Source organism: Dendrobium catenatum, unplaced genomic scaffold (genome assembly GCF_001605985.2).
Source record: "Dendrobium catenatum unplaced genomic scaffold, ASM160598v2 original_scaffold_246180, whole genome shotgun sequence".
Classification (NCBI taxonomy): Eukaryota; Viridiplantae; Streptophyta; class Magnoliopsida; order Asparagales; family Orchidaceae; genus Dendrobium; species Dendrobium catenatum.
The window spans coordinates 47,809-72,950 of NW_021564586.1; the positions used below are offsets into that span (position 1 = coordinate 47,809).

General features: G+C 28.9%; 1 protein-coding gene across 3 annotated transcripts in view; it reads right to left on the reverse strand.

Annotated features, from left to right (window-relative positions):
* Positions 1-24,066: 24,066 nt before the first annotated feature.
* Positions 24,067-25,142, reverse strand: part of LOC110112752 (coilin) — a 145,426-nt gene continuing 144,350 nt past the window's right edge. For all 3 annotated transcript variants that reach the window (XM_020845065.2, XM_028692638.1, XM_028692639.1), the window contains 2 exons: positions 24,904-25,069; positions 24,067-24,628 (listed from right to left, as the gene is read on the reverse strand). In XM_020845065.2, the coding sequence (XP_020700724.1) occupies positions 24,417-24,628; positions 24,904-25,069 (378 nt within the window). In that variant the 3' untranslated portion in view covers positions 24,067-24,416. The remainder of the gene's footprint in view (positions 24,629-24,903; positions 25,070-25,142) is intronic.

The following is a 25,142-nucleotide window of genomic DNA, read 5'->3' on the forward strand; positions in this document are numbered from 1 at the left end:
ATTCAACTTAGATCTAGGTCTAAGTAATTTAAGAAAATTCTAGGAAAATAAATTCAAATCTAATAGGGATGAAACTCAAACCTAGTGATCTTAATGACATTTTAAAACCTTGGAATTAATTTGTTATAATTATAGCTCCCTAAGTCTCTTAATTTACAAGCCCTAAAATTAACCATAATTTTTGGATTGAAACTTGTAAAATTCATTATTAATTAAAAAAAAATCATAAATTATGAAATAATCAGAATTGAACCATGAATGAAATTTATAATTAAATAAAAATAAATGCCTTCTCGAATTTCATTTAAAAAAAAAACACTATTCAGAACATAGTGTTTAATTATATTTTAAATAAATTAAATCATATGAAATTAACCCTTGGACCAATTAACCTCAAATTTTTAGTGATTGTACTTTGGGTTATCCCTAACCCATGGTATCAATCATTTGACCATTTTAAGTCATTTGGTAAATAATTACGAAACCCAAGGTTCCTTCTATAGGAAGAGCTTTAAATAATTTAATTAACTTGTAAATTTAATAACTAAATAATATTAAAATAAACATGGAGTATATTTAGTAAACATTAAAAGATTTAAATTAACTAAATTTAAATAATAAATCAAAGTAATTTCTATTTAATTAAATAACCTATTAGTTGAAGTTGAATAATTAAATAAATCTTTCATAAATTCAAAACCTTTTATGCACTAGCTCTATCCTTTTTTTTTTGAAGTATGGCAATTGGCATTAGAAAGAAAAAGAAAGGTATAGCCTAGTCATTGATATCAATCCTATCATTTTCCTCCTTTAAAAAAGGCATAAAAGTTAAAGGAAGCTTATTAGCTACTACACCAATGAAAATTGCCAAATAGTTCAAAATAAATACAAAATCAGCCACTTTATTACATTTCTCAGTACAAACACGAAAATAGCTTGCTTGAAACCATGAAGGAAGGAGAGATCACATGTCTCATTATCTAGACACCACCATTTGAGATTCATCATAGACTTCTGAAGTAGCTTTACAGTATTTACATTGCCACATTCAATCATAATTCACTACCTCCCCAACATCTACTCTTGAAGAAACTCTCAAATAGCCAACACAACCAATAACTCCACCTTAGTCGAATCCCACTACTCAATTTTCATTCCAAAAGACAATAAAAACTTCCCATTGTGATATCAAACTACTCTTCCTAATCCTACTCTGTAGGAGTTCTAAAGTAAGTCATGAACATTAACGTTTCTCTAAACTTAAGGTTGGGGATGCTAATATTTGTAATTCATCTCATAGAGCTGGTTAGGTTCCCAGTTCTCCTTGATTTAGTTCAGATAAGGTTGATGAGATGTTGATAATACAAATGCCATAATGACTTTCTCTATCAATTTGTTGGGGGAACAAATGCAATAAATTCATAAGCTTAGAACTTGTTAAGTAACGAATTTAAAAAAATTAAGTTTTTAATTGACATATTCTTTAAAATTAAAATTAAATAAATTATTAATAAAATTTAGGACTCTATGCACTTTCTCTATCCCTTATGGGAGAACAAATGCATTACAATTATGTTCCTTAGGATTTGATGATTCTTAACTTCAAATTTCACTTGAAGTTATTAATCACCAAAATTCTATATAACTTAAAATAAAATAACTTTAATTCTTAAAATTAAATATTTTGATAAAGTATTTAAAAATTAAAATCTAGATTGAAATTTAAATTCCCTTGAGCCTATCATCAACAAATAAATTCAAATATATATTATTTAAACATAAAGTCTTTTAAGGCATATCAAAGCTACACAGACTTAGGACAACTAACACTAGTGTAGGCTATTCCATTCTTTTCTTATGTTTTTTGTATAATTTAGATACTTTCTTGGAGGTTGTCATGCGCTTTGGTTGTTTACTTTCCTACACTTTGGATCATATCATGCTTTTTTTTTTACATTTACTTTTCTTGTAGTGCAATGTCTTTTACTTATCTTGCATAAACCCATATTAATCTAGTCTAAGTTAATCATTATTTTCTATATTACAAATGCAATTTGTAATCATAAATGAAAAGTTTGTAAAATGTCAAAGTGAATATAAAGTATATGAATCCAAAAGAAAATGACCCGTCTTCCTTTGAGGGAATTCTCTTATGGAATTCTATAAAAGATAGACTGCAAGCATAATTTTGCTTATGTTTACAACATGAAGGCTTTAATAGGTGATCACATTTAGATTTGCATTATTATATAAGTGTAGAAATCAAAGCATGTTATGGTGGAGCTTGGCCACCTTTCTTTTCCTACTTACCGTAGGTTATGTTTTACATTTTACAATATGTATTATAGTTGTTTTTATATATTATTTCATACACACATATATTCATACTTGTTGGTTGGTAGATCATTTGAATTAGAAGGAGTAGATTATTTTCTTTGGTATTGGTGACATATGAGTTATTTCCTTTGCTAGGACACATGTTTTAGTTTTAGGATAATGCAGTTTGGTATTACAAAGCTAGACACCTTTACCTATACATGTATACATGCACACATTTTATTTTCCTATGACATATATTAGCTTAAAATACAAGTCGACACTAAAGTAGGGGAGTCCATTATAATGGGGCCGCTCACATATTCCCTATTGGTTTGAGGCTGTTATGCAGCTAATTTTTTCTAAAAAATTGGTCTTATAAATTAGATTAGTCATATTGTTTAGAATGCATTAAGTGAATTATAGAAGACTTGGAGTTAAGTCTGAAGTTATTTAAAGTGCATTAGTTAGGTGCATGAAAATTTAAAGATTTTAATTAAAGCTTGAACTCTAATAATGACATCCATTAATAATAGATATATACCTTGCATTCATTAAACCTGAAGAATGATTTTAAAATGTGTGTATATGTGGTTAGCTAGCTATCCAAAAAAAGCAAATGAAAATCTAGATTTGCATAAACTTTTTTATTCTTCCTTCTTAGGAGGATTATCCTGATCATCTAATAAATTATAAACTAAAACATAAATTTAATCATGTTTTAAATCATTAAACATAAAAATTAATATAAGTCAGAGCATTTCTATGATTTTCCCTAGAATCCTAGTCATTCTCTACCACACTTTCATCTACTGGTAAGGAATCTTTTAAATTTTAAACCTTTCCCTTTTGATAGATTTAATCTCAAAATTCTAAATTTAAACCCTTATATATCTAAAGAAGCTTAGTCATCACTTTAATTTAGAGTTTTATTCAAGACTTTTCTAGGGATGTAATTAACCATAGAAGCGTACTTCTGTGAGAGACATAAACCCCAATAAAAAAAATCCTCCTTTAGTTATTGAAGCAGGGGGAAAATTATTGGAAGTGGATAAAAGTATTATTCCTTAGTTTTGTTTTCGAAATGATAGATGAATATCATTTTATCTTTCAGGATGAATGATATAATCCCTATGCTAAGTTTGATTATGAAAATAAATCATGTTTTTATTTTTAAAATGTTAGTGAAGAATTAGTCTATTTTTTGAGATAGTATGATGTTAATTATACATATTTGATTAGAGAATCAGAAAGTGTAGATTGTTCAACATAATTTATTTATCCACATATTTTTCGAGTGACTCTGCTTGGGAATATTTTTTTTTGCCATCTCTGGAGGTGGTTAATTACCTGCAGCTTATACACTTAAAATTTTTTTATTTAAATTTCTAGCATTATAGTATATATATTTTTGGTGACTCCACTAGGGATTGGTTTTCCTCTCTATGTTTAGTGATCATTAAGATTTTAAAAATGGTAGTACACTTGATTTTTGAAGTAGGTTTAGACTACCTTTATTTTTATATATATTTTATTCATTTCACCCTTGAGTGGATGTGATCAACATTAAAACTCTTTGTTGGCTATATATTAAACTTAATCTGAATTTAATCATCCCTCTTTAAATGTTACTTAAATAATATACTATCTTTGAGTAATGCATCATAATTACATTTACCAACATAACTTGGAGTATTTATTTGGACTAGGTCCATTAAATTTCATTATAAATCAAAAAGTCTGTTTCATATCCATAATGCTTGCTTTGAGATTCAACATTTTTTGTACAATCATTCTCCAGATATAAATATCCTTTCTAAGATGAGTGAGCTCACTGGTAACTAATATAAATTTTTTATATGAATTGGAAAATGGCCATCAAGTTATTATTTATCTATTTTGATAACTTAAACATTTCCATCAATCAAGCTTAACTTTGTGAGGGCATATATATCAAGTTTGATTATGGCTTTGAGGATTTATAGATGATCGTCAATTGACCAAAGTTTGCGGTGGTTAAATTTATTGATGCATCTGTCAAGGAAGATGTTATAGAGCTCACAATAAAGATTTGGTCCATAGTTGCTCTTGTAGTTGCTAAACCCTCTATCTTTTCCTATTTGGCCTTTCCCAAACCTTATATCAACTAAAAGTTGAAGACTATAGTTCACTATGAATTCCTATCATTTAGTAAAATTAAGATCAGGCTCTCTTCTAATATAAATGAGTTGATTAAATTTGAACATCGTAATAAGAGCCACCATATTAAGTAGAGAGCTAAGAGGATATATCATGTTGATAGGTGAATAAAACATCTTCTATGCTTTAATAGAAACAATGTTGATAGGAGATTCAGTAACCTCACCACTGCTAGGTGGGAGTAATTTCGATCCATTATCCTGACGACTAGAGAAGAAATTTTCATTAGAATCTCTAGTGCTCCCTCTAAATTCTATAAGGAATCAGTTGTAATTTCTTTATATAAGAGAAATCGAATTTTCAAATCATTGCTGAGAAGGATTTGCCTAGGACTATATAACAATTTTTGGGTAATCAAAGGAAAAATTTCTTAAAATCATGAAATGTGTGATTACTGGCATGACAGAATTGGAATTGCTCAAAAAAGATGTTGTTTATATTTCTACCTGAAGAATAGTACATTTTAAGGAAATAAAGTTAACTAATCTAGTAGTTTCTATGAATCATTATAGAGAACCCTACAAGTTTTTGAAATTTAATGATCATCAAATTTAAGTCAATGATTGTTATAAATAGTTTCCAATCAAGCTAGTTAGAATTATAGTTTTATGTTGTTAAGGTTATACTCCATCTCTCGCTAAACTTTGTCATATATATGGTAAGTTAGTTAAATTCTATCATCATAATTTCGTCCATCAATCATTAAGAGTTGATCAGCATCACTTAGATGGTAGTCAATCATCTTCCTGTCCTAATATTATGAAGTTGAAACCCATAAATCAACCAACCCTGATGTTTAACAAGAAGAAGGCGTAGTGGTCCAAGATGGTAGCCATTTTAATTGTATTGATTGCATCTAAAGATAGTGCAATAAAGGAGTTAAGGAGAAGGAAAGGCAAACTTCTGATGGAGACACCATATGATATAGAATACACCCAGTTGATCTGAATTATGTGTTTGTTAGGTTAATTAAAGAGATGATGAATGAGCTAAAAGATAATATCCAAAGGAAAGATAAGGGAGATGTTGCTTATTTAGATATGATGGAACAATGTTACAAGTAGATGTCTATAGAAATTTATATGGTTCATATGAGGGCATTAACTTAGAAAGATAAGGATAATTATAAAGTGAATCCATTGGATGTGAAAGGTGAGGAAGGTATATCATCAAACTTAACTCAACACCTAAAAAATCAAATAAGTTAGAAAGAGAAACAAATCACTAGAATGAAAATGGAGGAGGAAAATAAGAGTAAAAGTAAAATTGTAATTAATAAAGTATTGATCGATCAGATGGGGGATCTAAATCCTTTGTCCTGCTTACACAGTATGGCTTTTATTTTATTCCAACTGGGACAAAGAAGGAAATGAAAAGGGATTTTACAAATATCTTTTACATTTTTGATGATGATAAAAAATATTTCTCAGTAAATTTAATTAAATCTAAATGAACTTGTGGAATCTCTTAAATATAGCTATGATAGATGTTCCTCTATCGTCGATGCTTAAAGAAATTTTGTCAATATTAAAATAGAGATGTCAGATTTTTATAGTTCACTAGATGAATACTCAAAGTTAATCACCAATCAAGAGGTAGATGATCATGTTGCATATTCCAGTGTAGAGGTAGTCCAAGTAAATCTCTATAGTGGCAAAGATCTACTATAGAGATTGTTAGTCTTATCTAAGGAAATGAGGGAGAATTTAATCAAAGCTTTACCCTACCCAAAGATATGTATGGCTCAGTTAGCTTTAATGTAATTGAAAGAAGCATTATACTTCAAAGAGGTTTAGGAATATTGTTCTCAAATGAAAACTTAAACCATCGACCATAATCACCCATTATACATCTAAATAAATATTGACAACAATAAATTATCTCATATCCTTATATATTCAGGTGCATCATTCAACTTAATGACTCTTATAAAAGGAGAGAGGGCTTTGGGCTTTGTAACCCTTCTATTAGAAATAGATGACTTGAAAAATTGAAGCTATGTTCCACATTATATATTCAGAGGATCATCAATGTATTAAATTCTCTGGTAGAGGTGTTAAGAAATGTATAAATGAGATTTATAGCCTTTTTTAATTCATGATTTAGGTATATATAAAGATACTTTATATTATCTATCAAAAAAGTAGTCAGACTTCTTTCAAAACTTTAAACTGGTTAAAAAAGGTTAAGAAGAAAAGGAAGAAAAACAAAAATAAAAAGTAAATGAAAATGAGGAAAAGAAAAAATAGAGCATATTGACCTCAAACACAATGTGTGTTTGTGTCTTGCCCCTCCTTCATAAAGAGGTGGTGTAATGACTTAACGAGCTTGAGACAGGGTAAAGGATGGCAAAATGAAATTGTACAAGAAAATGAAAAATAATATATAAAAGTAATGGTGCATGTACAACATATTGATTTTGAATTCAGTATAGAGGAAGAAAACTATGTACTTAAGAAAAACAAACAGGCTATATAATATATAAATATTAAAAAAAATTAATGTTTGAAGTTTTTATAGAAGCAAATAGTGATGAGGATAGGGTCCAAATCATCGAAGAAGATAATTTAGAAAATTTTGACTTTAAAAGATTATAAAAGATTGTATAGAATGTAACTCTAACCCCGCTATCTCAAAATAATGTAGTCGGGTTAGCAGTGAAAGCCCCTCTTGCATTGAATATAGATTATAAAGACAATTTCTTTATTCCTTCTACAAGCAAAAGTGTAAATACCTATGAATTACTTGATGAACCATTCTTTGATAAAATAAAAAATTGCCTTTTAACTATTATTCCAATTGTGTATAAAAATTTGCTAAGCAAGATTTAACACCATTAACTTGGATTTGAGGTGAAGATCAATAGTTTGAAAACCTATGGATCAGTAAACACTATAAATAAAATTCAAAAGCAAGTGCCTACTTTAGTAGTCCAAGTCAATTTAATGACAATGAATATGCTTAGTGATAATGAAATATCTAGAGTCCATTAGTATCTTCACTAATGATGTTAAATCTTTTAGCTTACTTTATTTAGAAACTTCAAATGATCTAGGTGAATGAAGTTAATAATTTTTATGACCGATAATAAAATTTAGAAGAATTTTTATTTATCATTTTAATAATATATCAAAGCTTATATAAATCATTAATATAATCATATATCTTGCAAAAAATAATTTAAATCATATAAATCAAAATTTTTTACTATTTTTATTTATGAAAATTTTATATACACTAGTCAAAAGATCACTATAATTACTAATCTATCATAAGCTCTAGGCTACTAAAAAATGAAAGAAAATACATAATGAAATCTAAAGAAAGAATTATGAATATCTGTCAATCTTACTCCACCTTATCCTGACACCTTCCCTAATAAGAAATCATTAAAATGCACAAAAAAGCTAAAAAACCCAGTAGTAACTCATACTCATCAAAGCTTTTAATATAAGGCTAGAAGAGTTAATACACATACTCAGTTTAGTCAAAGAAATCATCCTCATCAATGATCAATTATCATTTATAAAGCTCATAATGAGCAATAATAAAAGTAAGGAAATCATTACAATTAATCTAGGAATCAATAAAAGGTATGAGAATTATTAAATCAGTAAAACAATAATACTATAACCATTTAAGCGCTAGTAAAAAGAATCACAGACACATGTTGACCACATTTTTGTATGAGCTCACCAGCCTAAACTCCTTATTTTTGATCTCATGGTTGATAATAACCCAATTTTAAATCATCTAGTCATAAATCAACATCTTAATCAATAATATGATCCTTTACAATTATTTATCTTACAATCATATTGGCCATCTAATTATACTTCAATCACCTTCTAGAGTCAACAATATTTGATATTTAATCTTTCAATCTTCAATCAAGTAATCATTAATTAGTCATCAACTTACATCTAATTACACTTCAATCATTTAATCTACAATCAATCAATCAGCACTCTCAATCATCCAGATAATCAACAGCCCTATATTGCATTTAGTCGACATAGTACACTACCTTATATAGTGCACTTGCCTCCTTGACCTCAATCACTATACAAATAACTTCATTAGGAGTTTTAGAATAAATCATCCATTAATGCACCCTTTAGTCATCATCTGACCTAGTTGAGCTAGCTCATATTAGCTCAATTAAACATCCAACTCAATCTCTATCAATTTAACTCAAATCAACTTTGATCTTCACTAAACTCCCTTGAACACCATTCCTAGTGAGTTAGAATTCAGTGGTCACTCAGGTCCAGTTAATAGTTTACTTGTTCAACTAAGCTCAGATTTGGTCATAGATACATTTTTATATTAAAGTGTCCTGATTAATGTTTTTTGAACTAAATCTCATTAATTCCATATATCCATCTTATCTTTCTTATAGAAGGCGATTGGCTGGTGCTTAGGATGCTAGTTGGCAGTTCACTCTAAGTAGACATAAGCCCAAATTATATACACTTTTTAGTTTTTCTTGTCCCCACTATGGTTATCTAGTTATTCTAGAATCTAAATATTAAATCCTAAATCAAAAGTTTATAGTCTAAATCCTTTTTGAAGTTCTTTTAAACCCAAATATTTGTTTATCTATTTATATATTTAAAAAGTATAGTCTTTATTTTAATCAAGAGTATTGTAAAGAATCTTCTTTGGATGTAATTAACTATAAGGGCTTGGCTCTATAATGAGTCTAGAACCCATTAATAAACCCCATCTTAGTTCCTTTCTAAGGTATGGGAAGAATACTGTTGATGCAGACTATAGTATATTCATGTTCAAAATGATAATGAATATTTCTTTTATCCTTGGGAAGAATTAAACATTTGTTATAATGAGTTTTGGATATTAAAGTAAATTGTTTCTCTTTTCAAATCGATAGTCAAGCATCATTTATCTTTCGAGTTAATAGATGTTAAGTTATACATATTTTACTAAGGAAACATTAAAGCAAATCATGTGGCGAACACAATTATTTGTCGATGTATTCTTATTCTACTCAGGAACCCCATGCAGTATAAAGTTCCATCCATGTAGATTTAGCATCCCCGGAGGGAGTTTAGGAGAAACTTCCAGCTAAAGAGTACAAGGAATTGTGAGTCAATCAAGCTTCCATAATCTCAAAAAGGAGGAGAATAAGAGTAAATATAAAATTATATTTGATAAAGTAGTGATTTATATGGATGGGGAATCCAAATTCCTTGTACCTCTTATGTTATATGACTTTTATTTTACACTGCTAGGGACTTTGAAAGAAATGAAAAATAATTCCACATATATCTTGTATATTATTGATGATGATTCAACTAAAAATACTAACAACATAGTAGAAAATAATTCTAAAAAATAGTTTAAATTTGAATAAACACAAGGAATTTCTTTAGTATATCTATGATTGTGATTTCCCTATAATTAATATTCAAGGTGATACTATTAATATTAAAATATAGGTGTCTGATTTTTATAGTTCACCAATGAGAACTCAATGGTAATCAATAATCAAGATGTAGATGAACCCATTGCCTCTTCTCCTTAAGAGGTGGTTCAAGTGAATCTTCATATTTGTGAAGTTTTGCCTCCTAGAGTATTTTTTGCTGATAAAGGAAAAAAAGTTAAAGATAATCTTGAAACATTAAATCAACATTAGTTTGCATAAGATACGAATGCATCTAATTTGGAAGATCCTAAAATATACTATAATGTCATTACTAGTCACAGAAAATTGCCTTTGAAGCTTAGTTTTATGATACTCTAGTTCTTTCCAAAGAAATGAGATAGGCTTTAATCTAAGCTTTACTCAATCAAAATATTTATATGAATCAGTTAGCATCAATATAGTCAGAAGAAGTATTTTACTCTAAAGTGGTTCTGGGAATAATGTTCTCGAAAGAAGACATATTGTTGGGAACAAATAAAAGGTGGATAATTTTAGGTTGTCGATTATCCATATTGATATGGACGCATCGATCAATATTATGACTCTTAGAACTCTTACCTACTTAAAAATGGATAATCACAAACTCAATTATGATAAAATGATACTATGAGGACTCAATAAAAGGGGAGATGGATTTGAGTATTGTAAACCTTCTCCTAGATATAAATAGCATGAAAATTGAAGCCAAGTTCTTTATTAAAAATTTAGAGGCTCTTTTAATACTCTCATGGTTAGATATTGGCTTCATGAATATAGAATTGCACCTTGCGTTCTTCATTAGTGTATTAACTACTCTTATGAGCGTGTTGAACACTATATTAAAGGTGATTTGTAACCTTTCTCAATTCATGAAGTAGGAATATATAAAGTCGGTTCATAATATCTACCAAAAAAGTGTATAATATTCTATACAAACTTTAAACTATTGAAGAAGAAAAAAGAAAAGAAAGGAATATAAATGGAAAAATTAAGTGAAATGAAAGAGATATGAAGATTAGAGCAAGCTAACTTCAAACACAACTTTCATTGGCATTATGCCCCTCATATACCAAGTGGTGGTAGAATGGCTCAATGAGCTAGAGAGGTAGAGAATGGAAAAATGAAAGAGTAAAAGAAAATGAAAAAGAGTTTCTACAAATAAAGGTGCCTATAATACATATCAATTTTGATTTAAATTTGGAGGATGAATCCTATGTGTTTGAAAAAACAAAATCCAATATAATATATGAATATTATTGAAAAACCAAAATTTGATGTTTTTATAGAAGAAGATAGTGATAGGATAGGATACAAATAGTTAAAGAAGATACTATAAAGAATTATACATTCTAAAGGTTTAAAAAATTTGTAGAGAATGTAACTCTCATGTCATTATAACAAAATGATATAGCTGGGTTGGTACTGGAAGTCTCTCCTGATATGAATCTAGAATATAAAGTAAATACCTTCATGCCTTCCACAAATAAATATGTAATAACTGATATGATTCTTGATGGTCCATTTTTAAATTAAATATTAAGTAAGATCTAACATCATTAACTTAGAATATAGGTGAGGCTTAATAGTTTAAAAACCTATGGAATACTCAACGCTATAATCCAAAATAAAATGTAGTTGTTAGATTTGGTACTCTTTATTCATTTGATAATGATGAATACTACTTAGTTATAACCAATAATCTAGAGTCTAAAAATCTCTTTGTAAAGAATGTTAAAATATTTTAATAAACTTTATTTAGAGATATCAGATAATCAGGATGACTCCTAGGTTAGGAATGAACCACCGTAGATTAAAATGGAGATTAAATCAATAGTAGATGAATCAATAGAACTTAATATGAGCAATGAATAAAAGCCTCATATGATCTTTTTTTGTTCTTTATTAAATGAAGATGAGGTTGATGACATGATCTATATGCTTACAAGTTTAAAGACTTATTTAATTGGAGTTATGCAAAAAATGCCCATGTTATGTTTAGATATAGCTGTCCACAAACTCAAAATATAACCTGATCTGGTTCCCATAAAATAAGTACATCATTATATATGACTTGAAAATAAACAACAAGTATTTGTTAAAGTTAAGAAGTTGATTAAAGCTAATTTTATCAGAGAAGAAAAATATCTCACCTGGTTTGCTAATATTGTTCCAATAAAGAAGAAAAGTGGCCGGATAGATATGTGTCTTCATTGATTACTAAGATTTACATAAAGCTTTTCCTAAAGATGAGTTTTTATTTCCTATATTGGAACTCATGTTAGATATTGCTTCCTTGCATAAAGTATTCTCCTTTATGGATGGCTCATTAGATTACAATCATATTAAAATGGATCATGAGGATGAAAAGTATGCATCATTCAGAACACTAATAAGAGTCTATTACTATAAGGTTATGCCATTAGAGCTGAAGAATGTTGGTGTAACCTATTAGCGGGCAATGTTGATAATTTTTTTATGAACTTATTCCTCAACAAGTGGAGTGTTATGTCAATGATTTACTCATTAAAAGTAATGAAAGGGAATAACATTTGCATGACCTAAGAATTATTTTCCAATAATGTTGATATTATAGCCTTAAAGTGAGTCCTCTGAAGTGTGCCTTTGGTGTTACTTTAAGGAAGTTAATAGGTTTCATGGTAAGAATCCATGGAATCAAAATAGATGCATTTAAAATTAAAATAATCATTGATATGCCTCCACCTAAGATAGTCTCACTCATTAGAGTACTTTACAAGGCCAGTTAGCACATATGAAAATTTAAATCTATCTTATCTGGAAGATGTCAATCAATCATATCCTTGTGCAAGAAAGATGCTCATTTCTAATAGGATAATTTTTGTTAGAAGTCTTTTGAAAATATAAAATAATATCTAATGAATCCCCCAATGTTGGTTGCTCCCATCCAAAGATTGCCTTTGATTTTGTATACTACAACTTTAAGGGAATCTCTTGGTACTTTGTTAGCCTAGGTTAACTAGGAAGGAAAAGAGAATTGTTTTCATTACCTGAGTACATGGTTGATTCAAATTAAATAAATTATTTTCTAATTGAGATGCATTATTTGGGCTTGATCTTCACACCTCAAAAGTCAAGGTATTGTAATTTATCTAAATATGTAAATATAAAATCAATAATAAACCCATTATAGTTCCTGATGAGTCGTTTGATATTATAAAAAAGATTAGCTCAATGGTTGATGATTCTACTACAATTTGACATAACATTCATTCCACTTTGCTTTATAAAAATCCTAGCTCTAACATACTTCCTGACAGCACTTCCATTTCAAGATGATTGCCCAAAAAATGATGAACTTCTAGATGAGCAGATCATGAACATAGAAGAATAAAAGCTCTACCTAGGAGATTTATTTTGATGTTACTGCATATTGTCAAAGAGATAAAAGACTATAAAATAATTCCAGAGGAAGGATGGAATCGGGATAATGTTCTTTACTCCATAGAAAGGCTAGTTATATTATTCTTACCTCTTATTAGAATCCTGTATGAACAATGAAGTTGAGTATGAGGCACTCATTAATAATTTAGAATTAATCATTTTATATGAAATTAAATAAATCAAAATCTTTGAAGATTCATAACTAATTTTTAATGAGGTTGCATAAATATATAAAGTATTAAAGGAAATTCTTGTTACATATCATTAGCATATGAGGAAACTCCTTTAGTCAATTTCAAATGTGACTTTGTATAGATTCTACATGAAAGAAGGTCTATGGAGGATGCCCTAAAAAATCTTGCTAAGGAGTTAGCTTGTTCATAAGAAGATTCTATTCTAGTAAAGGTATAAGGTCACCATGTTTTATCACCTATTAATTTTAAATATATAAACAGAAAATCACCAACCGAGGTGATTTTTTTTTTCATTATGTATTATAAAGTTGTAGATTGGAGACAACCTTTCTTTGACTATTTATAAGAAGGCAAGCTCTTTGAGGATAAATCAATCAAAGATCATATTAAAAGAAGATGCATGTCTTATACCTTATTCAATAATACCTTATATTAGAATTATTTTGATCAAATATTGTTGCACTATCTCAATAAACTAGAAGCTTAAAAAACTATAGAAGAAATACATATTGGATTGTGTAGAGCTCACTAGTCTGGTTAAAAATTGAAAATTAAGATTGAAAGGATAAGATATTACTGGTCATCAATGATAGAATATTACACATTATTATAACCAGTATCACGTGCATGGTGTAGTTCTTCTCCAACCACAAATTGTTCTATATCCAACCATTTCTTTGTGTCCATTTGAAAGCTCAAATATGAATATCATCAATTTGATTGATTTTCCAACCTTCAAAGGCCACATGTTTATACTAGTAGCAACATATTACTTCTTGAAGTTGGTAAAAGCTATTCTATTGAGAGAGGTTAAAGTTCATTATGTTTTAAACTTCAAATCCAATCTAATAATGGTCCATAAATTAGAAGAACTAAAATAAATTTCTTTTCTTGATGTCATAAAATAGATTGGAAATACAAAATTATATATTACCCTCAGGAAAATGGAGTAGCTGAGGCCTTGAAAATTTTTTATTGTAGATCTTAAAAAAAATTTTAAGGGAAATAACTGTCAATGACATAAAAAGTGAGGAGAAGATTTGTGGTGATATCAACCCACATATGAAACTCTAACTCAGTCTATGCCATTTACTTTAGTCTTTTGGAATAGAGACTATTTTCCCATTAGATATATAGCTTCCTTCTGTTAGAATTATAGTAATTTATGGTTTCATGCTAGAAATGAATGCCAGACTCGATTTAGAAGAGCTTGAATTATTAAAAGAGAAGTGAATGTAGGCTCAACAAAAACTTGAGCTGTATAAAGTAAAGATGATTCAAGCACGTGAAAGAAAATTGCTAAAAAAAACCCTTTAAAGTAGGAGACTTAGTCTTCATCCTACAAAGATTTCTTATTTGATCTCCTTTAAATCTATTTATTTGGGAGCGACCTCCCATTCAAGTATAAAATTTTTTACTCATTATTTTCATATGGTCAAGTGAGTATTAAATCTTTCTCTTATGCTATTTAAAAATGTTTAAATGAATGTATGAATTCCTAAAGATTTTGTTTATTTATTTTGGCATGGTCTGGTAGATATTTAAGTTTTTTAAATCCTTTACTCATTATTTTGATATGATCATGTGAGTATCAAATTTCACTCTTTACTCATTATTTTTAATCCTATACTCATCATCAAGCAAAAGGAACCCACCCCTAGGTCTCATACCTTTGTTTGTCAAATACGTTTTTGCTAAAAGGCACCCTACCTTGTGTTTGATGCTACTCTAAATGACCTTGATTTAGACATTATACCTTAATCTTGTAGAGTACACCTAAACTCTGTGAAACCATTTTCCACTATGACTCATTATTTGATTAATCGAAGAATCGATATAAAACCATGATCCATACCTAATATATTTATTAGAATGCATCATACCTGACATTGACTTTAGGACCTTCAAACCTTGTTTAAATATTCACCATAGAAGCTTCACACATTAAACTCATCAATCCTAGCTCTCAAGCAAAGGATTGACCCAAGTAACCAACTTAAGCTTGGTTAAACTATCTCAATAGTTCAAACCTTGGCATCAACACTTATTAGCCTACACCACTCTTCTAAAATTCTCTCATTTGAACTTATTAAATCTCCTAAAGTGCCATGTCCTTCTAGCCTGTCCTCTTTTTAAAAGGTTAACTTGGTTAACTCAAACTAGTCTACCATGGGTCAAATCCCTGCATACAAATAATTAGCATGCATTGGTTTCTTAAAATTAATCCACATGACATCCTAAATACTCACATAGGTGAGTCAAAATGCATGATAACATCCATTAACACAATATTTCAAGTGATTAGCTAGTAAATGATTTGATGCATTAATATCCATGGTATACTTCATATAAATTAAAATAAATTCTATTGTTCATGGGTACCTAAAGGATGAAATGTAATATATACTATTCATCTTACATGTATTTACTTGGACGGTCCAAATTTCATCATATAAAGCATTTGTACAATTCTATAGATCATGCTATTAAGTGTGTTGAATCCTAGTCGTTCAATCGATCAAACATGGGATTGAATGAATGATATAGGTGTCAACGTGGTTAAGTGAGTGACTACTACTAAATTGCATGATTAATGAACAAGCGACACTTGGAAAGTTCTATACAGTCAACGCCAATGTCACCATTTGATTTAAGATGAACTATTAAATAGCATTTACAAAATAAATTATTTATTAGACTATTTTTCTCAGATAAGGACTCTATGGAACCAAAATTGGAAGCTCTTTAATATAAGAATAATTTAAAATTAATTTGATAAGTATTTTATGAGTAATCATATTTTATTTTGCTATTGTATTTTATTAAATTAACCTAAAACTCTTGTCCAATTGGCTTAAATTTTGGATGGGGTAAAATATGGAATGTTTCCCACATACTATAATTTTTTTATGTTCAATTCAAGCCCCACAGAACATGATTAAATCTTCAAATTATTTCTTCAATTTTTGACATTAATGTTTGAAAATTAAATAAAAGCAATCCATAAAGAATTAGTCTTAATTTTTTTGAGGTTTGTGATTTTTCGTATAAGGGTTGGGCACTTCATTGAAATCCTTATAAATATGTAGACAAACCTTGGTTAATCAACTTAGCTAGGAACATTTCAAGTTTAATTGGGTTGAAATTCATACCTATATCACTTAGTGAAATTATGAACCTTATATTTTAATTAGGTGTTGATTACGGCTCCCCATGTCATCTAAATTGTAAACCCTAAAATCTACCAAAATTTTGGGCTTAAAAATTATAAAATACATAATTACATAATTTAAATTTCTAATAATATGAAATAAATTGAATTCAATAAAAATTTTGATATATAAATAATTAAAAATAAATTCATATAAATTTTGTCTTAAATAATCTTAATTATAACTTAGGGTTTCATTAAATTTTAACAAATTAAATCTTACAAAATCACCCTTTGGTTCAATTGACTTCAAACTTTGAGTGATTGCACTGTGAGTCATGATTGGCCTAATGTATCTATCATTTGAAGTCATTTGGTCAAATATTGTATAGGAAGGAAATTAAATAATTAAATCAAACTTGTAAGTTTTATAACTTAACAAATATAATTCATAAAGATACAATTTAAATTGAATCTAATTCTAAAAAAAAAAAAAGATAATTCATTAAAATAAAATCTAAATCACATTGAATATTTAAGTCAAAGTTTGGTCAAACCCACCATTAAGTGTTTATAATTTCAATGATTCAATAAATAAAATAAATAAATTAGATAAATTTAAATTAATTAATCAAAATAACAAAAAGGTATAATTTAACAAAAATAAAATAAAATCTTCTATGAAATTAAATAATGGGAATGGCACATTACATCCATAATTCTAAGATTTTTTATTAGTGTTTTAAAGTAATTTGTTGTCTTTAATTAGCATGGTTCTTTAAAATAAGGATTAATAAACAATTAAATAAAATGTTAGTAAAATGGAAGACTCTATGTAGTTGTCATATCCCTTTGGGGGGAGGGGAATGCATTACAATAATGAGCATTAGGATTTGATGATTATCAAGTTCAAACCACACTTGAGGTGATTAGTCACCTAGATTCTATATAACATAAAATTAATTAACTCTAATTATTAAAATAAAATATGTTAATAAAAGATTAAAACATTAAAACTTAAATTTAAATTAAATTAAAATCCTCTTTAGCCTATAATAAATAAATAAATTCAAATATTAGATAATTAGACATAAAATCCCATAAGATATATCAAACATATATATACTCATCACACATTTTAGATTTTACTTGCTAGGAGCGACTCTCTAGCGATTTAGGGTTTCCTCGTGAGAGATCCTGTTTTCCTTCTCCTTACGTGGATATGTTGCTCTTTTCTCTTTGATTTGTTTCTATGCTGTCTTCCTTTCTTGTTTTTTTTTTTTTTTTTTTTTTTTTTTTTTTTTTTTTTTTTTTTTTTTTTTTTTTTTTTGAGTTTCCTTTCGGTTTTTCTAGCTTTTGGAGATGACGACTCCGTCGTCTTTGATCCCTTCGACTACTTCATTTCTTGATGGCAAATCTCACTCTTTTAAAGATGATTTGGATGGATCTTCTGATCTAGATGATGTACACAAATTTTTTGTTAATCTAAAGCTTTTGAGTTCATTTCATATCAGTTTTCTAGATCAGAGACACATGTGATTCAACTCTTTAATGATCTTGATTATAGTTGCATGTTTTCAAGAAGATCCTACTAAATTCAAGCTTGCCAAATACAGTTTCTTAAATGGACCCCGAATTTTAATGTTCATGAGGAATCCCATATTGCTCCTGTGTGGATTTCCTTCCTAAATATGAGACTTCATTTCTTTAATTCACAAATTTTATTTGGACTTGCGTCAATTTTCGGTAGGGCTCTACAGACAGACCAAGCTATGGCCTCTATCTCTCATCCGTTTATTGCGCATATTTTAATTGAGTTGGATATATTTAAGAAACATCCTAATGAGATCTAAATTGGGTCAGAGTTGAATGGTTATTTCCAAATAGTAGATATTAAAAATCTACCCATTTTTTTCTCACTGTAAAATGTATGGCCATGGTTTAAATGTGTGCTACAGGTTACATCCTCATCTTCGTAAGGAGAAGGAGTCTTCTAAACAATATCAAGGAAATGTAGTTCCTTCAATTTCTCATGATAATGAGATTCCTAATCATGGAGTGGTTGAGGGCAATATTCCTAAACCACAGGATAATATGAAGGAACCAATACAATTTTCCATTGCTCATATTGATCCACCATCCACCAATGTCGATGACCCTATTTGTGTTTAGTGAGACAATATTAACTCTATCTCTTTCTTACATACAGGTTGTAAAAATATGGATGAGCAAATGTTTGTCATCACTACTAATCAAAAAGTTGTTACATCATCTTCTATTAGTCCTTATGTTCTTAACAAAAATTTGCCTGATATGGACTTTATGATGATCAATAATATATGTACTAATACAGTGACTTGTCATTCTATTGTGAATGATTAGGAGGATGGCCAGGTCATTTTGGTGGAAGGAAAAGATGGTATTGACTTGAGCAGTAAAGAAAGTGTTGAGGATGTTTATACCATTGAGGAGGGTGAATTGCCTCAAGAGGTAAGGCAGGTGGGCCTGAACAATGATAGTAAGCTTTTCTCAAAATATCATTATTATAGTGATGCTTTTACTGATATAGAGGATATGGATATTGTGGCTAAATTTTCTCCAAAAGATGATAATGACACTAGTTATACCATGTTTCAAAATAAGAGAGGTAGGAAAAACAAGAATATCATATTACAATTGCCTAGGACCACCCGTTCGCAAATTAGTCATTAGCATCTTTTTTTAAATGTTTAAATTTCTTATTTGGAATGTTAGGGGCATTAGATGCCCCTCCTATAGGTTGAGTGTTAAGAACTTATGTTGTATTTATAATGTTTCTATTCTTATTTTGCTTGAATCTCTTATTACTTTTGATCAATTACTTAGTACTGCTAGATTTTTGGGTTTTAAGCATTCAGTGTTGAATTCTACCAATAAGATTTGGGTGTTATGGAAGGAACCCATTTGGATAGATGTTATTGGAGATTTCACTATGTTCTACATTGTAATATTAAAATTTTAAATTTGAATTGTTGTGCTTCTTTTATCTATGTTGCCTCTTCTTAAAATACTAGAAAAATGTTATGTGAGCAACTCAGTAATTTCAATAGTATTTGTAAGTTGCCCTGGCTTGTTGGTGGTGATTTTAGCACTATTTCTAATCCATCTGGGTGTATTGGGGTTTCTACTCCTATGTATCACTCAATGGAGGATTTTAATAATATAATTATGTATTGTAATTTAGTTGACATTTGTTTCTCTGGTAATAAATTCATTTGTAATCATGGTCATTTGTTGGCAATAATTGGATCGGGTGTTATTTAATGATATTTGGCTTAACTCTTTTAATTTTATTTCTATTAATCATCTTAGCATAACTCTTTCAGGACACTCTCCTATGTTGATTAGCATCAAGACTAGGAATATGAGTTATATGCCTCAATTTAGATTTCAAAACATGTGGTTGCTTCATGATTCTTTTTTGGACTTGGTTCAGGAAAATGGGCATGCCTCCTTGCATCATGATAACTCTATTTTTGATATGAGGAGACTTTGGTTTAAACTAAAAAGACTTAAACAAATTATCAATTAATGGAATCATAATGTTTTTAAAAATGTTTTTATCAATACCTTGAATGTTAAATATGAAGTGAACATTATTGAGCTTAACTATAAATTATTTACTTATGTTAAGAATTTAAGTTTGCTTAGGGTTGCTAAAGATTATCTCTTTAAATTTTAAGCTCGGGAGGAAGCCTTTTGAAAACAAAAAATAGTTGTGAAGCACCTTGTTGAAGGTGACAATAACACCAAGTATTTTTATTCTTTGGTTAAGAGGAATCGTGCCAAAAACTTCATTAACTAAATCAATTGTGATGATGGCTCCGATACTGAGGATGTTGAGGAAATTGCCAATTTGGTGGTTCAGCATTTTCAAAACCATCTTAATAAGGATTTTATTCATGGCCAAATAGATAATCCCTTTATTATCCCTAATCTCATATCTCAAGATGATAATGAGTTCGTCCCTAAACCACCTTCATTAGAGGAAATTAAAGAGATTATTCATAGAATGAATGGTGACTTTATGGTTAGGCTAGATGGTTTTTCCACTAAGTTTTTCCAAAAAGCTTAACATATTATTAGTAATGATCTTTACTCTGTTATTATGGATTATTTTAGCTGGTCACACTGTTCCTAAATTTTTTTACTCCTACTTATATTATTATCATCCCTAAAATAATTATGTATGTAATTGGAATGATTTTAGGACTATTAGAGTTTGCACCTTTTTTAGTAAGTTGATCTCTAAAATTCTTATAAGTCAGTTAACTTTTATTCTTCCTAAAATTATCTCTCCTTGTCAAATGGGTTTGTTGCATTTTATGACCCATAGTCTGAGATTTTGATAATGAAAGATAATGAAAAATAATGTTGATTAATTATCCTATTTATAATTAAATATTTTGAATGTTACTCTTGTCTGTGAGTACTAACATTTTAGGGAGACCACACACACTACTCAAGAAATGGAATACTCGAGACTAGGTAGAATAGGATGTGCAGTCTATAACTTTATGTTTTCTTTATTTTTTTATTTCTTAAGTCTAGCCACAAAAAGTGTATGAAAACTGAGTAACCATGCACACATACAGGGTGAGAGTTTTTTTTACGTAGATTGTACTATACAATTTGTTTTCAACCTGAAAACCTAGCTGCTAGATTAATTTAAGCTAGAGCTGCTAATTCTATTGTTATTTCTCTTATTCCTAAAAAAGATCAATGCTATCAGTGTTTTGGATTTTAGGCCTATTTCTTTATGCAATGTTTTTTATAAAATTGTGGCTATAATCTTGGCCAATAGGGTGTTCTACCATATAATATTCATTAAATTCAATCTAGATTTATTAAAAAGAAGATTTCCATGAATAATATCATTCTTGCTACTGAATTACTTAGATATTTTAATTCCTCTTCTAGAGATAAGTTTTTTTTTTGTGCCAAATTAAATATTCACAAGGCTTTTGATACTATCTCCAGAGATTTTTTAATTTCTAGAATGGTTCAAAAAAGTTTTCCTCATATTTATATCTCCTAGATTAAAGGATGTATAGATGATGTCTATTTTTTTATTATTCTTAATGGTTCTATGCATGAGTTTTTTTGTTCATCTTCGGGTATTCAACAAGGTTGCCTGTTTTCTCGTTATATTTTTTGTATTGTTATGGATGCTCTCTCTCGTATAATATCATTCTTGCTACTGAATTACTTGGATATTTTAATTCCTCTTCTAGAGATAAGTTTTTTTTTGTGCCAAATTAAATATTCACAAGGCTTTTGATACTCTCCAGAGATTTTTTTTTTATTTCTAGAATGGTTCAAAAAAGTTTTCCTCATATTTATATCTCCTAGATTAAAGGTTGTATAGATGATGTCTATTTTTCTATTATTCTTAATGGTTCTATGCATGAGTTTTTTTTTCTTTGTTTAAACACTGAAAAATGTCATAATCATGTTTTTTTAATGTGAATTTTCCTTTAGTCTTATTTCTAATTTTTTGCCTAATATATATATTTTTTTATGTTCACCCAATTTGGGGCTTTATGTGAATTTTTTTCCTTTTTGTTTGTTGTTCGATTTATTTCATTTGAAAAGAAATGAATTCTAGGAGATTTGACAATAAATTTTCTATATCTAATTTTGTGAATAGTTCCATCTTTAAGGATTTATAAGATAAGGTTCCTAACTGGAATTCCTTTCATAGCATTCAAGGTTTTCTCCCATGATTATTGATTTTTTGCGGAGGGTTATTTGGGCTATATGATGATTGGGCGCCTTCAATTTTTCTTGGATGGTATTTTGTGGCAACCAGCCTTCAAATTTTTCTTGGATGGTATTTTGTGGAAACCATATTTTTTATGTAAAAACTTTGGATGGTCGAATTTTTGCAAACAATAAATGAATTTCTTAATTTGTGTTACTTTTTCAGAATTGCAATTTCTGAAGATTTTATCTGCTGTTGGATAATTCCTGTGAGAAGTTTAAACATTTTTTATGATGAAAGGAAGACTTTCTATAGCTGGCGTGTTTCTTCTCTTTGCGGATTTATAGGTTCTTCTCATCTTTTTTTCCAAGGCTTTAAAAATTGGACCGGACAACGAACCGGAAAAAGGAGAGATTCATGGTTTGACTGGTCTAACCAGGGTCGAACCAGATGATGTAATAAATAATAAATATTATTGAAATTTAATAAAATTAACATAATAATAATGTTATAATTTAAAGTATGAGACAAAAAAATAAATTAAAAAAAATGATCAAACATAAAACTTATATAATTAAGTAAAAGAATTATTTTTAAAATCTCACATAAAAGATAAACAAATCTAAATCATATAATTATAAGAATTTACACTCATAAAAATATGATGATTTTAAATTTAAATATTGTTCAAATTTTAAATTTGATTTTTAATTTAAATTTAATTTACATATAACAATATAATTTAATATAAATTATTATTAATTCATGTTAAATATTTAAGATAAATTTAATTCTAACATGTTTATGTTGTATACCAAAGTTATTTTATAAATGTTTATTTAAAATCATTAATAAATAGATAAAATTATTAATGATAAATTATTTTTTATAATGTATAAATAAATAAATTTTTATTATTAACTAATAAATAATTATCATTCACATAAAAAATAATTAATTAAAAAATCTGTTTAAACCGGACCGATTCACGGTCGAACCAGTCAAACCGGCCAGTCCGATCCGATTTTTAAAATATTGCTTTTTCTCCACTTTCAAACTAGCATTTTTTTCTTTTGTGGGTTCTTTCTGAACTTAGATTTCTTGTATTTTTGGTTAAGTCCATCTAAGAAGTTTTAATTGTATTTCAATTTTTTTCTAGTTTTCCTTATTTAAGTTTGTAGGTTTTTCTAATTTTTCTTACAATTCATTTGTAACCTTTCATTTTTAAAATGAAATTGGACATATTTGCCCGAATTTTTCAAAAAAAAAAAAAAATTTTAATTCTAATTTCCATAGCACAAATGCTCGATTAACATCATCAAAACACTATCATCATCCTTCAATAGTACCACAACATTCCCAACTACCAAAAGTGATCGAAATACAGTTTATACTTTGTAATCTCTGAAACTAACTTTTATAATTTTCTACTTGGTAAAAATTATTACAACTAAGCCATTGCCAATGATTTTTCTCATTTCCAAAATTTTTATGTTCTTTTCTTCTATATCTTTATATGTGAGATTTTTACGCAAAGCTCAAAAAAGTAAAGAAAATCTTTCAATCTTCACAAATTTTCTATCTCATAACAAAAACACAAATCAATTTACAAACATTGGAAGTAACATGAACTAGTTTTCATGAACTAGACGCTTTTAAAATATAAATGAAACAAGTTCACATTTAAAAATAGCTCTTAATCCCGCCCAGGTCCGGGGCTACAGTCCTTCATTGTTATGTTTCCATGGCCATGCTTGGACAAAATTTATAATCAGCACAAATGAGTATCGTCTAGCAAAAGTCTCAAATCTGTAGTATCTAAATAGCCACAGATGAAACTACAAGAATAGGCAAGTATTATAATGCCAGGTACAGTTGTTCATTTAGCAAGTAAACAAAATGCCCAAAGAAAATCAAATGACATCAGTTGAGACGAGGATGGTGAAGTTGGACGTCATGGTACATTCACTTGCCAGTATCATCATTACTGTTTCTTAACATGCTTAAAGTTGGACCCAAAGCATTCCTTCTCAATGCACTGTAAGACCATGGACCAGTTGAGGTAGTTTTTAAGCTGGACTTTCTTTTATCCAAATCATTTTGCTTCTGAAGCTGAGCTTTCTTCTCGTTCAGGGCCCGGTTTATGACCTCCCAGCCCTCACTAAGCTGATCATTCACTGCAGGATAGGGGAAATAAAAGATGAAGCCAATCGTGGAAGATGCTTCTTGTTCTCATGCTCAAGCTAAAATGTTGATTTTACAACAGCCTTAACTGCTAGCATTTAAAAAAAGAAGAAGAAAAATGTGGTGCAGAGAATTTGAAAATCTGTGATTAATGAAAAAATTGCTCTAAAGTTCTTTCGCTCAACTGTTTTACAAATCATGTTTTGAAGTTAAGGAAATAGTATGAGCGCATTTTTCAGTGCTAAGTTCTTATAAACTAGAAACAAACCTGTATAATCGGAACTAATTTCTATCCTGTTGCTGCTACAAGATGCGGATTCCTGAATATGTACGGCAGCAGCATTCTGACTTTCTATTGGAGTAGTGCTGGGAGTTGTTTCTATAGACTCAGCGGCTTTAAACAACCTCACATCCACAAGAGAAGGGAAATCAATCTGAACAGTAGGCGTTAAAGTAAAACAAATAAACGCTCACGCCATTTAAGAATTAGCTCCAAAGAACATTACT